General features: G+C 54.4%; 6 protein-coding genes across 6 annotated transcripts; 3 read left to right on the top strand and 3 right to left on the bottom strand.

Annotated features, from left to right (window-relative positions):
- Positions 1 to 272: 272 nt before the first annotated feature.
- Positions 273 to 1,277, top strand: B0H64DRAFT_446809 (uncharacterized protein; the record flags this gene model as incomplete). Its single annotated transcript, XM_062806947.1, has 1 exon — positions 273 to 1,277. One exon carries the CDS (start codon positions 273 to 275, stop codon positions 1,275 to 1,277), a length of 1,005 nt encoding a protein of 334 aa, XP_062654524.1.
- A 981-nt stretch (positions 1,278 to 2,258) lies between these two features.
- On the top strand, positions 2,259 to 5,144 carry B0H64DRAFT_451624 (pectin lyase fold/virulence factor). The gene is made up of 4 exons (XM_062807169.1): positions 2,259 to 2,822; positions 2,873 to 2,959; positions 3,016 to 3,324; positions 3,384 to 5,144. The coding sequence occupies exons 1-4, from the start codon at positions 2,526 to 2,528 to the stop codon at positions 4,986 to 4,988; spliced, it is 2,298 nt and encodes a 765-aa protein (XP_062654523.1). The 5' UTR covers positions 2,259 to 2,525; the 3' UTR covers positions 4,989 to 5,144.
- Positions 5,145 to 6,439, bottom strand: B0H64DRAFT_50681 (glycosyl hydrolase family 61-domain-containing protein). The gene is made up of 5 exons (XM_062808354.1): positions 6,266 to 6,439; positions 6,161 to 6,218; positions 5,750 to 6,110; positions 5,480 to 5,672; positions 5,145 to 5,407 (listed from the first exon to the last, which is right to left on the bottom strand). Exons 1-5 carry the CDS (start codon positions 6,324 to 6,326, stop codon positions 5,301 to 5,303), a joined length of 780 nt encoding a protein of 259 aa, XP_062654522.1. The 5' UTR covers positions 6,327 to 6,439; the 3' UTR covers positions 5,145 to 5,300.
- A 2,116-nt stretch (positions 6,440 to 8,555) lies between these two features.
- On the top strand, positions 8,556 to 14,174 carry B0H64DRAFT_411125 (uncharacterized protein). The gene is made up of 4 exons (XM_062804846.1): positions 8,556 to 8,775; positions 8,906 to 10,723; positions 10,770 to 11,974; positions 12,050 to 14,174. The coding sequence occupies exons 1-4, from the start codon at positions 8,749 to 8,751 to the stop codon at positions 14,019 to 14,021; spliced, it is 5,022 nt and encodes a 1,673-aa protein (XP_062654521.1). The 5' UTR covers positions 8,556 to 8,748; the 3' UTR covers positions 14,022 to 14,174.
- A 288-nt stretch (positions 14,175 to 14,462) lies between these two features.
- B0H64DRAFT_331278 (class I glutamine amidotransferase-like protein) lies at positions 14,463 to 15,157 on the bottom strand (the record flags this gene model as incomplete). The annotated part of the gene is made up of 3 exons (XM_062800989.1): positions 14,463 to 14,531; positions 14,582 to 14,715; positions 14,770 to 15,157. 3 exons carry the CDS (start codon positions 15,155 to 15,157, stop codon positions 14,463 to 14,465), a joined length of 591 nt encoding a protein of 196 aa, XP_062654520.1.
- A 2,466-nt stretch (positions 15,158 to 17,623) lies between these two features.
- B0H64DRAFT_378311 (uncharacterized protein) lies at positions 17,624 to 18,144 on the bottom strand (the record flags this gene model as incomplete). Its single annotated transcript, XM_062802577.1, has 2 exons — positions 17,624 to 17,800; positions 17,860 to 18,144. The coding sequence occupies 2 exons, from the start codon at positions 18,142 to 18,144 to the stop codon at positions 17,624 to 17,626; spliced, it is 462 nt and encodes a 153-aa protein (XP_062654519.1).
- Positions 18,145 to 18,250: the final 106 nt, after the last annotated feature.

Below are 18,250 nucleotides of genomic sequence, written 5' to 3'. Positions count from 1 at the left end.
TATTCCCAGCCGACATTACCACCCCATCTCGAGCTCTAGAATCGATCTCTTCGCACCAACCATCCGTACATCCCATCCTGGCTAACTTGCTGCACCGCGGTTTAGGAGGGGGCTCGGCGGGGGGGTCGGGAAACGCCCGTCAGCTTGTCCCTTGCCCCAGTCTCAAATCGCTCACCTTTTGTTTTGCCGCGGGATTTTGGTGTTCAGATCAAGCAATTCCATTCCTCCATTTTCCAAAGCTTGAAACGATAACGCTCGAATTCGGGGGCGACATGTGGAGCCCGACGCCAGTAAATACGGTGAGCATATTCGCACCCGTCAAGCATTTGCATGTGTTCCCGGAAAGACTCACCGTGGACGTCATTTCATCGTTGGCAGAAATCTCGGTGGGGGCATCGCAGCTGGAAACATTAGAGATTGGGGGTGCAATACCCGGCGCCCAGATACATAGGTTGGGTGTCTATGATTACCGGCGGTCGCCTAGTCTTAACAATGGAATTCTTCAGAATTTCGCGCATAGTTTAAGGCGCCTAGCGGTGTACCAGCAGTGGGCCAGTCTTGCTGATTCCTTCCTGTTGTTCGGCCCTCGTCAGAAGTTGGTGGATTTGGACCGCCTCGTCAAAATCGAAGAACTCGTGGCACCATCCTTCGCGATTTTCGGGGCGGTGTTCATGGAGAAACGAGAAGTCAGTTCCTGGCGACAGCGGTGGTGGCACGAGCCATTCCTCCCCATGCCGGCGTCGTTCAACCCCGATGACCCGAAAGCGCCCGAGAATGTGCCAGAGTACGCCGACCCTACCAACTCGGGAGATACAAGAAACCCAGACAAGCTTGTCCTGGTGGCGCACACAACAAAGCTATCACCGGGCCTAAAAGTACTCGAGATCTACGAGGACGCTTACAGCGACGACAGACGGACTGAGATACCGCCTGTCCACAGGCGCTTGGGGCTGCCGCGGTCGAGCGGCAAACTCTTCAGACTTATCAAGGAGTTTGCCTTCAACTTCAGGAAGAGATTCCCGAAAATGGAGCGCGTTGTGTTTTGGCGTGCAAACTGGCGCGTACCCAGGCCACCGGCCTATACCGACGGGGAATGGGCCAAGCTTGCACCGGTGGAGTGGACAGACGAGGAAGTACAGGAGGCGAAAGATGCCTTTTGGGCGCAGGGAGTGCACTTTGTGTACAAAGAGTGCACAGAACTCTCCTTTGGAAAACCATGTTTTTATTGGATAGACGCTCATGATCTTGGGCCCTTTGTCGAAAGACCAATCCGTTGAAGGGTAGATGCACAATCAGGCCAGCCAGCATACAGTTTAAATTCTCGGTTCTTGGAAGAGCCCAGTGTTCCGAGTAAACGCGTGTCTTGAACAGGATAAATTGGAATCACGGGTGGCCTACACAAGGGCAAACGACCAAAGGTACATAAAAGCCTGAAGGACTTCTAACTAAGGAAACGGGAGCGTTGATAGCTACTAGGTGTCTACAGGGTAATATTAACGCGTTTCCTAAGGCTGACGGTAAAAGACTAAATCAAGCCCCGACTTTTCAAGAAGGTGACAAAGAGAGAACTGAGAAATCCCCGGAAGCATAGACTGCGAGCAAGGTTATGTTACATTATCGCCCCTCCATATCCGTTCGTGCTTCAGAATCCGATGCTACCTTCCAGTTCGACATTGGGTTCTGTAAATTCGCGTCTATCCAAGCAGGGGTAATCTCTGTTTGGGTCGTCTTCCGACCTTCCGCCTCGATGGCCCCGTTGTGGTCTTGTAGACATGCAGGAATGAACTTGACTCAAATGGAGAGTTTGAAGCAAGAGGCCCATGTATGAGTCCTCGAGGAAGGAGTCGCAGCCAATCACACACTTGCGCTGCTCGAGATCCTGCCCAAATGGGGAAGCGGCGGGTGCGCTCCACGTTGGTAATGTCGATCAACTATTATTCTACTTTGTACTGTGTTCTGAGTTAACTGCCTTCTTTGAACTTGTTCATACCGGCTCTTGTATACACGCGCCGTGACCATATCCTATTCTAGGCCGAGAACCGTCCTGCAAGTCGTCCTAATCTCTCTCAGGAAGCTCGATTTATGCTTGCACATATCGAAATGCTGATGCCTGGAGTGGAGTTGGGCGCCACGACAAGGGAACTTTGCCTGCGATTGGACCGTTCGTAACCTTCGCGACCTTGAATCACACCCCTGATTCCACCCCGAGTACACATGCGGGGTTGTTACGACTTTCTCGTTGCAAACTCGTCCAATATTGGGGGTTCTTACTCGGGCCCAGAGGCTTGGGAACGTCCCTTGTCCGGCACATTTGTGGGGAGAAACCGGCCGCTAAGCATCAAGTGAGATGGGATCTACTCAGGGAATAACAGTCCTGGTTACTCAGATTTCGTGAGAGCACGGATCGGAATATATTTGAGGTTGACGCCTCGCCTCGTCCTTCATCACCGTCATCTTGCCACCCCTGACTCAAGTGCTCTCTTCCAACCTCCCCAGACTTCAGTCTGTGGTCAAACCATCCCACCATGGTGCAGATCTCACTGGCAGCACTACTTGCCACTGCTTGGCTCGGTGTTGCATCGGCATCGCCCACGCTCCAGCCGGTAGTTGGCCCACGCCAGGCTCAAACTAGCTTCTGGTACGCCAATATTGACCACACCTCCGCGAACATCCGCGGCTTCGCGCCCGATCTCGACGGCGATTATGTCTACGAGGTCTTCCGCGCTGTCGCCCCCGGTGATGGAGCCGGTATTCAGACTGCTATCAATGCGGCGACCAACGGCAGCACCAGGCACGGCCAATGGTTCGCTAGCCAGCCACGGGTATGGCTTGGTTCGACTTTGACCCTGAACCTGTGCTAAAAGTTTGACAGGTTGTCTATATCCCCCCTGGTGAGTACATCATTAGCGAGACAATAAAAATGAATACCGACACAATGATTATGGGTGATGCCACCGACGTGAGAGGCCCACCACAACCATACCTACGTTCCGCCCGCTAATTGATATTCCACAGCCCCCCGTCCTCAAGGCCGCATCCGGCTTCGCCCGCGATGGCACGCTGTTCTCCGGCCAGGATCCGACAACTGGGATCTCAGGCGAGCTGTCGTTCGCCGTCAGCCTCAAGAACATTGTCCTTGACACCACCAATGTTCCTGGGGACGCCCCCTTTGTCGCGCTCTGGTGGGGTGTTGCGCAAGCCGCCCATCTTCAGAACGTCAAGATCCGAATGCCCAACTCGATTGATGGATCTGGACACTCCGGTATGCGTCTCGGTCGGGGGTCTACGCTGAGTGTGTCGGACGTGCGAATAGAGGGTGGCCAGGTAAGAAGCCCCTGGTGATAGTTCAAATGCGGTAGGACTGACAAACTGACAATTTGCAGAACGGAATCTGGTACAACGGCCACCAACAAGCCGTGTTCAAGAGCATCAGCTTCTTCCAAAACACCGTCGGCATGCTCATCGACGGCGGCAGCACCATCAGCATCATCAACCCGACCTTCGACACCGTCGGCACCGCCGTTCTCAACACTGGCGGGTCTCCCTGGATCGCCCTCGTCGACGCCACATCCATCAACTCCGGCGTCACCCTCAAAACCACCTCCTGGCCAAGCTACCTGATCGAAAACCTCAACAAAGACACCCTCCACACCAACATCGCCGAAGGCCCCGCCGACTTCACCCTCCCGGCCCAATCCCACGTCGCCCAGTTCACCTACGGCAACACCGTCAACCGCGACCCCATCTACGGCCCAACCACCTCCCCGCTGAACCGACCCACCGCCCTCGCCCCCTCCGGTGGCTGGTACCCAGCCCTCCCAGCACCCAACTACGCCTCCACGCCCGTGACCGCCTTCCTCAACGTCAAAGACCCGGCGCAGAACGGCGGGCGCACCATCCTGGGCGACAACACAATCGACGAGTCGGCCGCGCTCAACGCCATCCTCCGGCTCGCGGCCGGCCAGTCCAAGATCGCCTACTTCCCCTTCGGCAAGTACCGTGTCGACTCGACGCTGCTCGTCCCGCGCGGCAGCCGCATCGTGGGCGAGGCGTGGGCGACCATCGTGGCGCGCGGCGCCTTCTTCAAGGACGTGGCCAACCCGAGGCCTGTCGTGCAGGTCGGCGAGCCCGGTGATGTGGGCGTGGCGCAGATCCAGGATATGCGCGTGACCGTGGGCGACGTGCTGCCCGGGGCGATCTTGATGCAGTTTCATATGGCCGGTGCGCAGCCGGGGGATGTGGCCGTGTGGAATAGTCTGGTGACGGTGGGTGGGACGCGCGGGGCGGCGCCGCTGACGGATGCGTGTCGGGACGCGGCGGCGCAGTGTAAGGCGGCGTTTTTGGGGATGCATTTTGCGAAGACGTCGTCCGTGTATGTGGAGAATGTGTGGAACTGGGTGGCGGACCATGTTACCGAGGAGTTTGATGGTGGGAGTAGCTTCGCGGCGGGGAGGGGTGCGTTGGTGGAGGCGACGAAGGGGACGTGGCTGCATGGGCTGGGGTCGGAGCACTGGTGGTTGTATCAGTTGAACTTTCGGAAGGCGGAGAATGTGTTGGTGACGATGCTGCAGAGTGAGACGAACTACGACCAGGGGGATAATAACCTGATGGTGCTGCCCGCGCCATGGACGGTGGACGAGGCCGGGTGGGGAGACCCGACGTTCGCCCACTGCGCGGCGGGTGATAAGAGGTGCCGGATGGGGCCTGCAAACTATTTCAACGGCGGCAAGGGGATTCACACGTATGCTTCGGCGAGCTGGGCCTTCTTCAGCGGGCCGGGGTATCAGGGCTGTGCCGGGACGTTCGAGTGTCAGAGGCACATGCACTTTGTCAAGCAGACGCCTGTGGGACTTCAAGCGTTTGGCCTCTGTAGCAAGGATGCGTATGCTACCTTGAGGCTAGAGGACGGCACCGACATTGTCACTTCGGAGGGATTCACCGGGTCCTGGCCGGGCGGAGGAGGTGATGTTGCGCGATACACCACTTAGGTGATCGGACATGTATGGAACAGGTTATACAAGGGATATAGCGGCCTCACCTGATGACTCTCTGCTGGGAGCGAACCGCCGCTTCCGTGCTAGCCTTTCGGTTATATGAGCGTCTGGCTGTGCACATGCCACTTCCGCAGTCATGGTTCCCCCGAATTTCGTGAATCATGTTATTCCTCCCATATGCTACCATCGAAACACCCATCTTCTGTATATTCGTGTCATTTATCCTATCACTTACCGTAGATTTCACCGCGAGAGTCTTCCCATCATTTCGGCAGACGCGTGGGACGAACACACTATCGGTTCTGCTCAACCGGTCCAAACAGCCGGTCCCGGGGCCTGATACTCGAGCAATCTCAATTCCTCGTCCGGTACATATCCCCCGTTGACCATCTGATTCTCCGGGATCTTGAGGCCTGAACGAAAGAAGGAGAATGTGAGTTAGTGGGTGCTCGATGTCCCTTGCTTGATAGCTGGAGTCGTCTCACCTGGTTCATCGACGATATACGTGCCGGGGAATTTGGCGAACCCTGTGGGAGTTCCTCCACCAGGCCCGATGATGTTCACATGCGCACAGTTAACATACCACTGGCTGTAGTTCGAATTCTTGGTGGGCATAAACTGTTCGATGCGCATCAAGTATTTTCCCGGTGGCGTGGTCTCTGGAATGGTGAAGTTAAACTGGATGGTGTCGTGATCAGCAGTCATCTTCCCTGCTACATTCGGGGGCCGGATAGGCCGAGGGATCATGAACTTACCTCGGGTGCCCCCCACAACATCCACTCATCGTTCGCGACCGGACCACCATAGGCAATCTTGAACCAGTCCCCATCACCCTGGTAAGTCTCGAGTTCGCCGTTAGGAGGTTGGGAGAGATAGATTTGAGCAGGGCCCGGGTGCCAGAACACGCCGTATTTTCCGTCGCCGTCATACGAGACGCGGAACCCGACTTCGGAACCGGCTAACACGTCGGCCGTCTCGGTCTTGGCGGCCGCATCGAAAGCACTCCGGCCGCAGGTGATGTCCGGGTGGTTGATGTCCATCTGTGGCGGCGTTTTGGGGAACTCGATCTCCGGGGGATAGGAGCCAGGGGCGTACGCATAGTGGTAACCCACGTCCCTAGATCTGTTAGTGCTATACGAGGATCGGCAAGTGTGCGTTTGCCATACCGGACGTATTTCCATTCTGGAGTTTCGGTGCCGTTGACGAGGAGAATTCCGTGTATTTCTGGAAATAAGAGTCAGTCTGGTCATGCGGTGAGACGGGGAACTTACGGTGGCCCAAAGCCCCAGGGGCGAGCGCTGCGCCCAGAATGGCTGCTTGGTAAAACCTCATCGCGGCAGCTGTGTCACGTTTCCGAATAGAAGAGTTTCGGAAACCAGTTACTGCCCCCAATGACGCATCTTGAGGTGGGTTGGGCCGTTTATAGGACTACTGCCCCCACATTTGTCTCCCATGTCGTGAGGTTGTCACGGAGTGGTAAAATGACGCTAGTTTGGACTGCATATGTAATATGTTGTTAGCGGCCCAACAGGATGGAAGTTAATATCGCTGCGAAGGAATGACAGCCAGTCTGTCAACCTCTGCGGGTGCAGTCATGGAGCTACTGCTCCATCGGTGGCTTCGACAATCGGACTGGTACGGTCAAGGTGTCACAAGATGCGGGGGTAATATAGAAATGAAACACCCGCTGCAATCAGACACGCGGCAAATCATCCAAGACAAACCATAACCGGATCAGGGGAGCTCCGCCCGCGTTGAGGCGTCCTATGCATAGGTATTTAATCTTGAGTCCCGATCCGGGTTGCGGAGCATGTGGAGGGTTACCTTATACAGAGCATACGGTAGGTACTGTTATCCCTGAGCTGGCTATAAACTCCGTGTTGTATTGTCTTTCTCCGCCCTATCTTTGGCGTACCCGGTTCTGACACGGCCACCGTTGCGTTGCCCCTGTACTGCTGCTGACTGGCTGCGTTGGGCAGGACAAGCATTTGGTACCGTTGCTTAGGTGACCTGCGAATGCCGTGTTCCCGTGGCAAACCGCAATGGCGCCCGTGCGAGGCAGTGCCTTGCCTCAAGACGATTCGCTGCCCATTTCCTGGTTCCGACCCTCCCGGTACCTCCCCCTCCGCTAACGGTCTTGAGTATTGTTACCCGATTGGGACTACCAGGAGTCCGTTGCGCTCCAACAAGAGATATTGAGACATGTCATCGTATCACATGATGCATTTGGAAAGTCATGACCTTACATTCACAACACCGTACCGTATTCTGAAGTACTGTACGCATGCTTTCGGAGAGGGATATCGGGGGCTAATAAACCTGTAATCAATGTTGAAAGACAAAGCCCCAAAGCAAACAAATAGAGATGACGGTCATCTCTACCTGTCAGATTCACCCAATGGGCTAACTGTTATTTTTATTGAGTAACTCGGCGGTCTTCAGCACGAAACATGTGCCGGAAAACGGCACGCTAAGAATGCCAACACTTCAATAGATAAACGTGTAGGTGGCTGACCGCCTTTGGATGACGGTCTTCATAACTACTAGCAAAGTGCCATTCTGTTCACTTATGAGTCGCATATCGAAATGTAGACATTTTTAGTCCCCGCATTCTGAATAGGCAACTGTGAGCATGGAGCTCTCTCGGGCTGGCTGTATTGATACCTACCAAGCACTTGGGTATATACCTCACTGTTTGTATGGGGAATGGAAAGTCTAAGGAAGTTCGTGCCAGACTTTTACATTGATGTTTGCAGCATGTTCTAGATCAAGTGTGCCACTTGCTGTTTTGGCCACCGGACTTCTCAGTTGGTACGGTGTAGGGGGCTTCTCTAGAACTATGCTCCGTTTCTACCTCGGGCGAAGTATGGATATTGTACAACTGGGCCAGTTTCTCACAGAGAGGGTGTGGTTGACGTAGCGCATCGCTGAGCATGTGGTATTTGCACAAGCAGAAATGGGCGTCGGGTTCGCTTTGCAAACTACCTTACCTAGGTACCTACCTTAGGTACTCCAAGCAATGGGCTTTGGGCAAAAGCCGTGCACAACGTCATGGACGGCCGAGGGAGCCTCAAATCACCCTCTAAAGCCTTTTGTCCATGGTCGCCAAATGATACCTGTGTTGTATTGCAGTGATATTGTCACACTTGACAAGGCAAGATGCAGATTGAACCTTGGTGAAAAAACTCTCCTCACTGCCATTGGACCGACGACCCTGAGCGCGCGAGATCCTTTTCTAACTTAACCCGGGGAGTTGCTCAACGTTGAGAATATCTCGGACCTCTGGGAGCGCTGGAGCGGGGTTTGAAGGCTGTTAGAGTGTGCTGTGCTGGTGCAAAATGGTCTTGGAAATTCTCCTCACCGGCCAGGATGTTCGAATCGACCGGATATTCCGATGCCGTGATTCCGGAGTTGGGGGCCAGGGAGCCTGGCATGGTTTCCGCGGCCGATGGTTACATCATGTCACAAGCGGCATGGTTTCAGTCTCGCAGGCCTTGGTATGGTACAGATTCGCTGGTTCCACGCCCTGGACTCAACCATAGGCAAATAATACCGCATCCCCATCATGCAGCACCAACCAATGAACGGCCGTCGCCGCCACGGCGAGTCCCCACGTTCTCCTGCAGGTCTGCTGTGCCCATCCGTTGGAGCGGACGACGGCCCATTCGGACCCCAAGAAGCGGGGGACTGGGCGAAATATTAGGCTGAGAGCAATTCAACAAGGTCATCTAGTCGGGATCGAATACATACGAACATGGTTATCAAGTTAAAAGCCGATCAAGTAAGACGAATCCAAGACCTGCTAACTTTCCAACAGCTAGCGCCTGTCTACCTAGGCGGCGTTGCCTCCCTTGAACAGTTGGTAACTTGGTCATAGGCAACTACAATGCTAACTTCACCTCGGTTTGTAGAAGCAGCCACGGAGGAACCTCTTCTCATCGTTCTTGGCTCGTTCCGGGGCGGGCGTAAGATCCGAAACATCAAGCAATTCGGCGACTCTCCCTTTGTCGTCCGTTGAATCCAGAAAAGACGACCTGAAGGGCCCAATCGGCTTGACCACTATCCACGAATTACCGGCGTCTAGAGAAGTCACCGCGGATATCATTTTTATCCACGGCCTGGGCGGTGGTAGCCGTAAAACATGGTGCTATTCCTCCGACCCCGACCACTACTGGCCCCAATCATGGTTGCCGGGAGACAAGGACTTCATTGGTGTTCGAATTCACGTCTTCGGTTACAAGGGTGACTGGCTGGAACGCCGAGAGAGTATTTTAGGGATCCACGATTTTGGCCAGTCTCTCCTCAGCGCCCTACTCAACCATCCCAGCATCCGCCGGGCGGACACACGGATCATACTCGTTGGACACAGTATGGGAGGTTGTGTGGCTAAAAAGGCATACATACTGGCGCGCCAGGACCCGGCCGCCGCCGATATTGCTCGCCGAGTGCACTCCATGTTCTTCCTAGCCACGCCACACCGTGGGTCTGATATGGCCGCAATCCTGGAAAGCATGTTGGCGGTTGGGTGGGGGAAGAAGCCGTTCCTGGGGGACCTGACTCCCAATTCGACGGTGCTTTCGGCCATCAACGACACTTTCCGCCATTTTGCGCCGGAGCTCCGACTGTGGTCGTTCTATGAAACTGTACCCATGCGAGGTGTTGGGTTCATCAGCCGCATTGTCGTGGACAAACACTCTGGGACTCTAGGGTATCCAAAGGAAGAAATCACGGCCATGGATGCGGACCATCGCCAAGTTTGCAAATTCGAGAGTCCAGCCGATCCAAATTACAAACTCCTTCGCAATGCGCTGGCAACTGCCGTCGACCTGATTCGAGCGACATCAAGATCCGGGCAAGGTCAACTTTCTCAGGCCCATTTGTCCCCGCGGGAGTCTCGCGAGAAGGTATCAGCCTTTTTGGAAATTCGAGACACCCCAGAAAGAGATCTCGATAGCCTCCAGAGCCTGAAAGAGCCCGGTTCTTGCCAATGGTTCACCGAAAGACCGAGCTTTAGATCGTGGGAGGCTGGTGTTTCACCCGATATATTTTGGCTCATTGGACGCCCGGGAGCCGGCAAATCCGTTCTGGCCAGTCACGCTGTCGAATATCTCCGAACTTCGAATCGCTACTGCAGTTTTTTCATCTTCAAACTCACCAGGAGTGAGACGTCTACGTTGCACCACTGTTTCCGCTCCCTCGCCTTTCAGATGGCCATGCAAGATGATACTGTGAAGAGAGCAATTCTCCAACTCGCCCAGGGGGGTATTTCGTGGGACGAAACGAACGAAATTAGTGTATGGCGAATGCTGTTTACAAACTGCATCTCCAAACTACCGTCCGTCGTGCAACACTTCTGGGTGTTAGACGGCATAGACGAATGCCCAGGGTTCAATACGCTTTTCGGGAAGAGGTTGCTAGCCAGTCTCCCGCGTGGCCTCCGCCTTCTTGCTACGAGCCGCGGTTTGGGGGAGATTGAACGGGGCCTGGAGTCCATTGGGCCGACTGGCGTAACGAGGAAGATGTTGTCGGAAGCAGACACATTCGAGGACATTAAGCTTTTTACGACCACGGCACTTTCGACGTTGGCTCAATTGCAATCCGTCGAGGCGCGCGAATATATGTGTGAGAAGATCGTCAAGAAATCCCACGGCTCGTTCCTTTGGACGAGGCTCGTCCTCCAAGATCTCGCGGGAGCATGGACCAAAGAAGCGATGGACGATGTTTTGGATGTTACCCCCCGTTGGTTTATTCGATTTGTACTCCCGGATGGTGGAGAGACTTGAGGGGCATACACGAAATATGCTTTTGACGAAGTCTCTTTTGACCTGGGTCGTCCTGGCGTGCCGCCCCTTGACGGTCGACGAGCTAACAGCTGCCATCAATCTGGACACCAACGAGACCCTCCAAACGCCGATGAAAGCAATCCCAGAACTATCGGGACAGCTTCTCTTCATCGACGAGTCTCAGCAAGTGCATGTAATTCACGAAACAGTCCGGGAGTTCTTAGTATCCGTGAAGGATGCCGGCGTTGCGCTCTCAGTCGATGTGAGGGACGCCCATACACGCCTTGGAACTCTACTCCTCAAGTATGTCTGTGGTGAGGCCCCTAAACCTCAGGGAGCCCGGGCGACCTCGAAGGGCTACCACTCGTGGGTATTTGAAAAGCCTTCGGTCCCTGGGAGACCGATTAGTACGTCTCTGATGGACTACGCATGCAGGTTCTTCTCGGAACACATTTGTCTTGGCAATACAAAAGACAGCCAGGTGGTGGACGGCATGTGCGCCTTTTTCAACTCCGACAGCTTGCTTTCGTGGATACAATACATTGTAACCAAGGGCAACCTAACGCCTATTGTTCGCACGGCCTTGAACCTGCGGGCGTACCTCAACGTGCGATTCGACCATATATCAACATCGGACGAGGTCGCTCGGGTTCTCCATGACCAAACGACGGAAGTCATGCATATCGCTGCCAAGTTTCAGCAGCAGCTCCTGAGCTGTCCGTCCGCGATCTACCGTCTGATCCCGAGTCTCTGTCCACCAGATTCAATGATATTTCGGACCTTTTGTAAAGCTCCGCGTTCATCGTTGTCACTACAGTACGACGTTAAAGGTCTTCCTCCCCGTTCATGGGATGACTGTGTTGCTCGGGTAGACTTCGCGAAAGGGCGTCCCTTGACTGTAAGGTATGGGGACAGTCACTTTGCCGTTGGGCTTTCCACCGGCGAAATAATTGTTTACGATGCATCTTCTTCGCAGATTGTGCAACAACTGCAGCACCCCGGAGCTGTTGAACTGTTGGAAAGCTCCTGGGGCGATGGACTCCTCGTCTCTTGCAGCACGAATAACCTCGTTGCGTGGGACATAAAAGCTGGCACGATTCTCTATTCATGCCCATTAAGGTCACGTCCGCTAGCGGTCATGTCTTTGGGCACGGAGGGCATTCTCTGTGCTTCCGAGCGCTGCGAGCTGACAAAGTGGTACGTTGAGAGCGTATCGAAGATGTCCTAGCAAGCAAACCTTTTTCTAATAATTTGAGTCTGTGGCCTCTTTAGGTCCTTGAACTCAGGGGAACATGAGTCGATATCGTGGGTTAACATCGACCAATACAGTCAGACACAAAGTCACAACCACCTCTGGGATACTCAACACAAGATTCCCATTTCACGGCCGAGCCGCGCCGATTTTCTTAGTACCTATGATGGTAGCCTTCTTGCCCTTGGTTACCAAAACGCACCAGTATTCATTTGGGACGCCTTGGAGGTGCAGGTAGTGGGAACTGTGGGCCAAGAAATGATTCCCACTGCGGGAGTTGATTGCATGGTCTTCCACCCGAACGTCGAGATTCCGGTCCTCTTAGTGGCATACCAACCGGGCGACCTTTGTGTATATGACTACAACACGATGGAAACGCATGCCCGACGACGCCGCACGTATGCCACTGCTATTGCTGGCTCTCCCCATGGCCGAACAATCGTCGTAGGCAATGCCCAAGGCGCCATCGAGGTCTTCGACTTGGACTTCAGCGGTACGCGTACGGCCATACTAACGTTAATTTACCGCTCCAGTCACCCATTAGACGACACAATCCGCAGCATCGCGCTCAGCGCCGATGGCCTACGCTTTGTTGACGTACGGAACCGACAGGGGCGCGTCTGGGCACCGATGGGGTTAGTGAGACAGAGAAGCAACGGCGAGGCGGACCAACGAACCAACATCGCGACAGAGATGGAACTCCCTGAACTTCGAGCGGCACCAGAGATTTCTAACGCTGGCGGGGAATTAAGCATTACCAGCCCGCTCGTACCTTCTGCTGATGGAAGTGTTATCGTAGCCGGTAAAAGCGATGGGGATGTTGTTCTGTTTTCTACCGCTGATGCCAGAGAGATCCTCGTCCTATACCAGCACACCGGCAAGTCATCCGTTATTAGTGTTGCGCTTGTCGAATCTCGCAATCTGGTAATCTCAGCCAACGACGCCGGTCGTGTCTTAGTGGCGGAGACCACAACATCTTTGAGCCGACTAGCGTCAATGGGGGCAAGGGCCGAGTCAAACGAAACATATATCGTATGCAACCGCCTCTTTGGCGGTGGTGCTGTTTCATCGCTGATGGTCAATGGGCCTGGGGATCGCGTCCTGGTCAACGGGCGCTTTGCTGCTGAGCTTTGGGAACTCCCTTCAGGGGAAGCATTTCGCCTTAATGCAACTGGCAGAACGAACGATGGGTGTTCTGCACAGACACTCCCAGGTTGTAGCATTGCCGTACCACCCACAGGGAACGACGGAACGGCCACCATTCCTCAGTTTTCGTTTCAACACCCGGCCAATCCCGATTGGTTTGTACTCGTCACCGGGCATATCGCACGCATTTACGCCTGGGCCGACTTCTCGGAGCTTACAGGACAGCAAGGCATCTGGCTTGCAAGGGACCCACCGCAACCGTCGTCAGATTCTGATAAAACCTCGAATCGTTTGGGTTCTTCGGCCCTCTCAAAATCATCTTACCATCTTGGGCCCGGCTTCGTGGTTGAGCTGTTCCGAGAAGCCCCCCTTGCACCGCCGCGTTTGTACCGCTGGCCGTCGACTGCCTTTAACCCTTTTTCCGAGATCACCATGGTGCGACCTACTGTTGAGCCGCTCCTAGAGTCTGTCAGTCCAACGGCCATCGCAGTACTGGGCACAATTGGCTCCGCAACGGTCATGTTTCTCGACGTCGACCTTTGGGTATGCAGCGTGAACCTAGAGCCGGGGGCGACGGGGCCGGCATTGCCTTCACGGGGATTCAACAGGAAGTCGATGTCAACGGGAACGGAAAGGAACTCGCCTATACAACGCCATTTCTTCGCGCTGAGCGAGTGGCGGACCGCCTCTGGGGACCTGCGGTGTACCGTGGTTGTTCCCCCTGTTCGGGTCGGTGCCGGTGGCGGAAGGAGTCGGGATGTCGTTGCATGTGCGGCTGGAAATCGGGTTGTGGTTTTCCAAGGGGGCTTTCAGTTCTCAGAGGACTATGCGAATTCCGCCGTGTAGGTAAGGTAGTTAAGTCGCCACAAGCAGTCATCAAAATAGGGGGGGAGGCTGCTGGGCTTTATCATGGCCTCCACGAAAGATAAACATGAGGACTGAAAACTAGGACTCTTGAGGTGAATGAACTCTTTAAATCTTATTCATGTTGCTACTAGTTAGATGGCATTCAGTCGGTATCCTCTTTTTTGGCTCGCCCACCAACACGGTCGTTAAGCCCTTCTTTGCCGAATCATCGCCCACCGGGGTTGCTTTTCCTTTTGTTCCTGGTGTTAGACCAATGCCTCAGGCGCCCGCGTCTATGAGATGAGGTATGGCAGTATGGCGCTGCCCAAATACATCGCGAAGTTCCATTAGAAAGAGCAGATCTTCAACTTTGCCAACGCCGGGAGCCGGGAAGAGGAGGTAGTCCAACCGCAGCATGCGCATTTCAATTTGCCTCGGTACCTATGCGGCAGAGGGAGTGCCAACCGGCCTCACGCAACTCTCCAGACTACCGTTCGTGTGTCCCGGTACCTAATCCATGAGCTCGGGGTCCGCTAGCGGAGAGGAAAGAGTTTACGTACGTTATGAACGATGGAAAAGGGATCCCAGTCTGGGTCCGTGTGTGGGGCGTATTCGATGACGTTCATGGTTGTGGCAAGGTTAGGGTCATCTTCGCCGTACAGATGCTTCAAAAAAGCATACATCATGTCGATTCCTATTACAGTCGTTAGCCCTCATGGCAACCCACACCACGCCGCGGGCTGGGGACTGTCCTCACCGGATGCGACCCCCGAACTGGTCCAGATCTTGCCGTCCTCCGTCCAACGGGCACTCGGGACCCAGGTGACGTTCTCGCCGTGCGTCGTAACCCAACCCCAGAGGCCCTTGTTGGTCGTCGCGCGGTGCCCATTCAGCAGGCCGGAGGAAGCAAGGATTGCGCTCCCGGTGCAGACGCTGAGCAGGTAGTCTAGTCGATCAAAACGCTGCCGCAAAAATGTCTCGATGGAGGTGTCGTTGTTTTGCTCAAGCGTCACGGCGCCCATGCCACCGGGGACGAGCAGAACGTCGAGGGCCGGCGCGTCGCGAAAGCTGTTCGTGGCGACTAGTTTGGGCTGTAGCATGTAGCCGAGGTCTATCGCCGGTTGGCCTGGCACCATGATGTGAGGCGGGTATGCAGCGCTGACGGGGCCCGCCTCCTTGGCGATTATGGAGAGGGTTATCTGGTAGCTGGCAGACATCTATTAACCATGCCTTAGCTTAGCGCAGAGCTCAAGGATGGTTCAAGGGACTACCGGGCTAGTTGTGTTTACCGTGAACAAGAGCTGCAACGGGCCGAAGACGTCTAAAGGTTCCCAACCGGGGTAAATAATCTAAGAGAGTCAGAACAGTTGCTATGGTCGAGAGACGTCTCTGACGGGAAGACACGAACGATTCCAACAGAGAGAGTTCGCTGTCTATTGAACTCATGCTCGTTCAGGCTTTGTCCCGTGACGAACCTGGGAAAGGAGAGGACTAAGGTCCATAACAAAAGGCGGAGGGAATTGTACATTTCGTATACAGAAACAGTTGATGCTGCTGGTAGGGAGGACTTTTGTATGGGCCTGGAGAAGCGGGAAGCAAGCGGCACAAAAGCGCAAGCAACATGTTTCGATTGCAAGGCTACTGCACGTTTTATATACCTGTGTTAGTCTCACGTCATCCTTTGATCTTGGCTACGGAGTCGCAGCGATTCTTCCGTTGGGGGCGGGTTTTCCCCATTTTGGTGGTGTCTCCGGTGCTACAACGGTAATGTGCTCAATCTTGCGCATTTACTGGGGGTCACGTTGCTAAGACGGAGCAATTCTGCAAGGACCGTCTGTCTTTCTTTCACTTCACGGCGGTGGAGGGAAGGGAAAATTCAAGGAAACAAGCTTGGCTCACGACGATAACGAGTGAAGCGGCATGTGTGGTCCCATACCGAAGGCATTCACGGCGCCAGGGTTTATAAAGGAAGCAAATTGTCCGAGAGTCTTAAAAATTGGGCTCCCAAACACACAAAGTATTGAACGGAGGTGTCCAACACAGGGAAGAAGGGAAACAGGGCGCTAAGTATATTTTTCATCAGACCTTTCCCGCAAGGCATCCTAACCACTCCGGCACAGAATCAGCGCATGCCTTTCCTCCCACCGTAACTCGGCATTTGGAAAAGACCACCGTCCTCCCGCCTCGACAATTGTCACCGTCTCAAGGTTTGACAGCGGTGAGCTCAACATCGTACACGCATCCATTCCTAGTATTGCAATCGCCCATCGGGGCCAGGGCGTGGACATAAAGTTCTCCGTAATCACAAGCAACCCACACAAGTGACATGTCCGAATAGATTGACGACGGCTCGTTAATGTATACAAACTCCTGGGTGCGCTCGTCAACGACAAAGGGTCCCGTAATGCCCCTTTCCTATTCGCGAATGGTCAGTGACATCGGTAACAGTGAAACTTGGGCAAGGAAGCAACATATTGGATCGGCGGCGCTACCCGCCATTAATAGCTCTAAATCTCACAGCCTTCCGCGGGTTCGCAACACAACGCCGCCTTCAAGATGACCGCGCGCATCCAGGCAGATGGACAGAGGGGGCCCTGTAGCCGGAAAGTAGAACCCAACTGTCCGAGTCGTCACGTCGAGTGCGGTGTAACCAAACTCGGCCAGACCCGGATGAGATGACTTCACGTAAAAGCCCGCGACTGCGTGGGAAGGCTGTGGCCGAAAGCAAAAAAGACGAGAGCTGCATTTCGAAGGAGCTGTATGGAGGATAGCTTATCGCGTTTTGGTATACGAGCCAGGCGAGTCCGAATGGAAGTCAGATGGTGAGAGTAGTGGCGAGACAAATACCGGGACCGATATGTGAAGCGTCAGCTCCCTATAACTAGAATAAGAGTTATTGGATTCCTGACTCCTCGGGACTTAGCCCGGAGGGGGAGACTTCGCTGCAACGGGGATGATATTGGCCGAGTCCTCGTCCGTTCATCCCCTGCTCCCGATGAGGGTGCTCGGTACGACCATCGCAGGCAAAGACAGCCAGCCACCGGGCTCACCGCTGCTTGAAACAATTGAAATTTGAAACATACAGAAGATAACCCCGCCACTACAGCAAGGAATCGCCCCATACATCGCCTCTCACTGCGACTCGGGACACGGCGCTCAGCGAACAGGGCGTGTTAGACTTCCGGTTGTGTCAATGAACACAAGTTTCCCATTTTATGCCTCCGTAGCACCACGGCCACGATATAGGAGAACTCACTGCTCCTTTGCCGTGGGCCGGAAGGAACGCTGATTTGATATTCAAAAGCCATGCGATGGACATTGACATGTTTATGGACATTGACATGTTTATGGGGAACAACACCCAAGTAAACTACCAATAGAGAGGATCTGGCAGAATTTTCTGACATTTCCGAGAGAACATTGAAACTGGTCGCTAGCTAGCCTTTAAGTGAGGGAGGTATAGGTAAGGTACCGAGTAGGTGAGAATTGGTTGACGTGCAGGTACCAGAACCCTTCCAAGTCACCCTCATTCCAGCCAAACGGACAATGGACACGTTGTAGAGAGCCCGTCTTCCATCCACAGCAATTCTAGAATCTCAAATTTAAACAGCAACGAGCTCGATATCGTGAACGCAACGACGGTCGGGGTATGTTCGCGGGACTAAAGTGAGCCCATAATGTCCCGAACGGGAACAAACAGCCCAGACGAGGCCTTCTTTCCCCGTGTATAAAATCTCTCTCTCCTTGTCAAGGGCAAAGGGTCCCGTAATGTCGGTTGACTATTTGCAGATTAATCAGCCGCAGTGGTGGCAGTACAACCAGCAAAGGAGCAACGTACCTGACGTTCACCGGCAGTCGCCGTTGACACCAGAGCCCACGCCTCCTGTGCCACTTTCCGCAATACAAAGTCGCCCGAAAGGTTACCATTCTCATCGAGGTCGATGGAGATAGGGCGATAGGTGTGCGGAAAGGTGAATCCGACTTCCGCAGGCGTCGTCTCACGGTCGTTGAGAGAGGCGAAGCCATACTTGGACAGGACCGAATGACGCGACTTCAGGTAAAACCCCGAGGCAGCTTGAGAGAACAGCGCTGTGGCCGACAGCCAAAGAAATGAGAGCTGCATAGCGACGGAGTTTCGTGGCCGGTAGCTTGTCGGGCTTTTACGAAGGGAGCAGCCGAGTTTGAATGGATGGCAGGTGTTGAGGAGTGCAGAGAAGAGACCGGCAGCA

Source organism: Chaetomium fimeti (genome assembly GCF_033439085.1).
Source record: "Chaetomium fimeti strain CBS 168.71 chromosome Unknown B0H64scaffold_11, whole genome shotgun sequence".
Taxonomy (NCBI): domain Eukaryota; kingdom Fungi; phylum Ascomycota; class Sordariomycetes; order Sordariales; family Chaetomiaceae; genus Chaetomium; species Chaetomium fimeti.
The sequence above is the reverse complement of the archived record's forward strand: the minus strand, read 5'-3'. Positions and strand labels throughout refer to the sequence as shown.

What these genes read in the sequence shown, in the direction of transcription:
- B0H64DRAFT_50681 (XM_062808354.1), bottom strand. Translation starts at nt 6,326, where the DNA reads ATGAGGTTTTACCAAGCAGCCATTCTGGGCGCAGCGCTCGCCCCTGGG. An exon ending in TGTTGTGGGGGGCACCCGAG is followed by an intron (nt 5,673 to 5,749) that starts GTAAGTTCATGA and finishes GACACCATCCAG; the next exon opens with TTTAACTTCACCATTCCAGA. An exon ending in GTATATCGTCGATGAACCAG is followed by an intron (nt 5,408 to 5,479) that starts GTGAGACGACTC and finishes TCTTTCGTTCAG; the next exon opens with GCCTCAAGATCCCGGAGAAT.
- B0H64DRAFT_411125 (XM_062804846.1), top strand. Translation starts at nt 8,749, where the DNA reads ATGGTTATCAAGTTAAAAGCCGATCAA. An exon ending in CGATGGACGATGTTTTGGAT is followed by an intron (nt 10,724 to 10,769) that starts GTTACCCCCCGT and finishes CGGATGGTGGAG; the next exon opens with AGACTTGAGGGGCATACACG. An exon ending in CGCTGCGAGCTGACAAAGTG is followed by an intron (nt 11,975 to 12,049) that starts GTACGTTGAGAG and finishes TGGCCTCTTTAG; the next exon opens with GTCCTTGAACTCAGGGGAAC.
- B0H64DRAFT_451624 (XM_062807169.1), top strand. Translation starts at nt 2,526, where the DNA reads ATGGTGCAGATCTCACTGGCAGCACTACTTGCCACTGCTTGGCTCGGT. An exon ending in GGTTCGCTAGCCAGCCACGG is followed by an intron (nt 2,823 to 2,872) that starts GTATGGCTTGGT and finishes AAAGTTTGACAG; the next exon opens with GTTGTCTATATCCCCCCTGG. An exon ending in TTATGGGTGATGCCACCGAC is followed by an intron (nt 2,960 to 3,015) that starts GTGAGAGGCCCA and finishes GATATTCCACAG; the next exon opens with CCCCCCGTCCTCAAGGCCGC.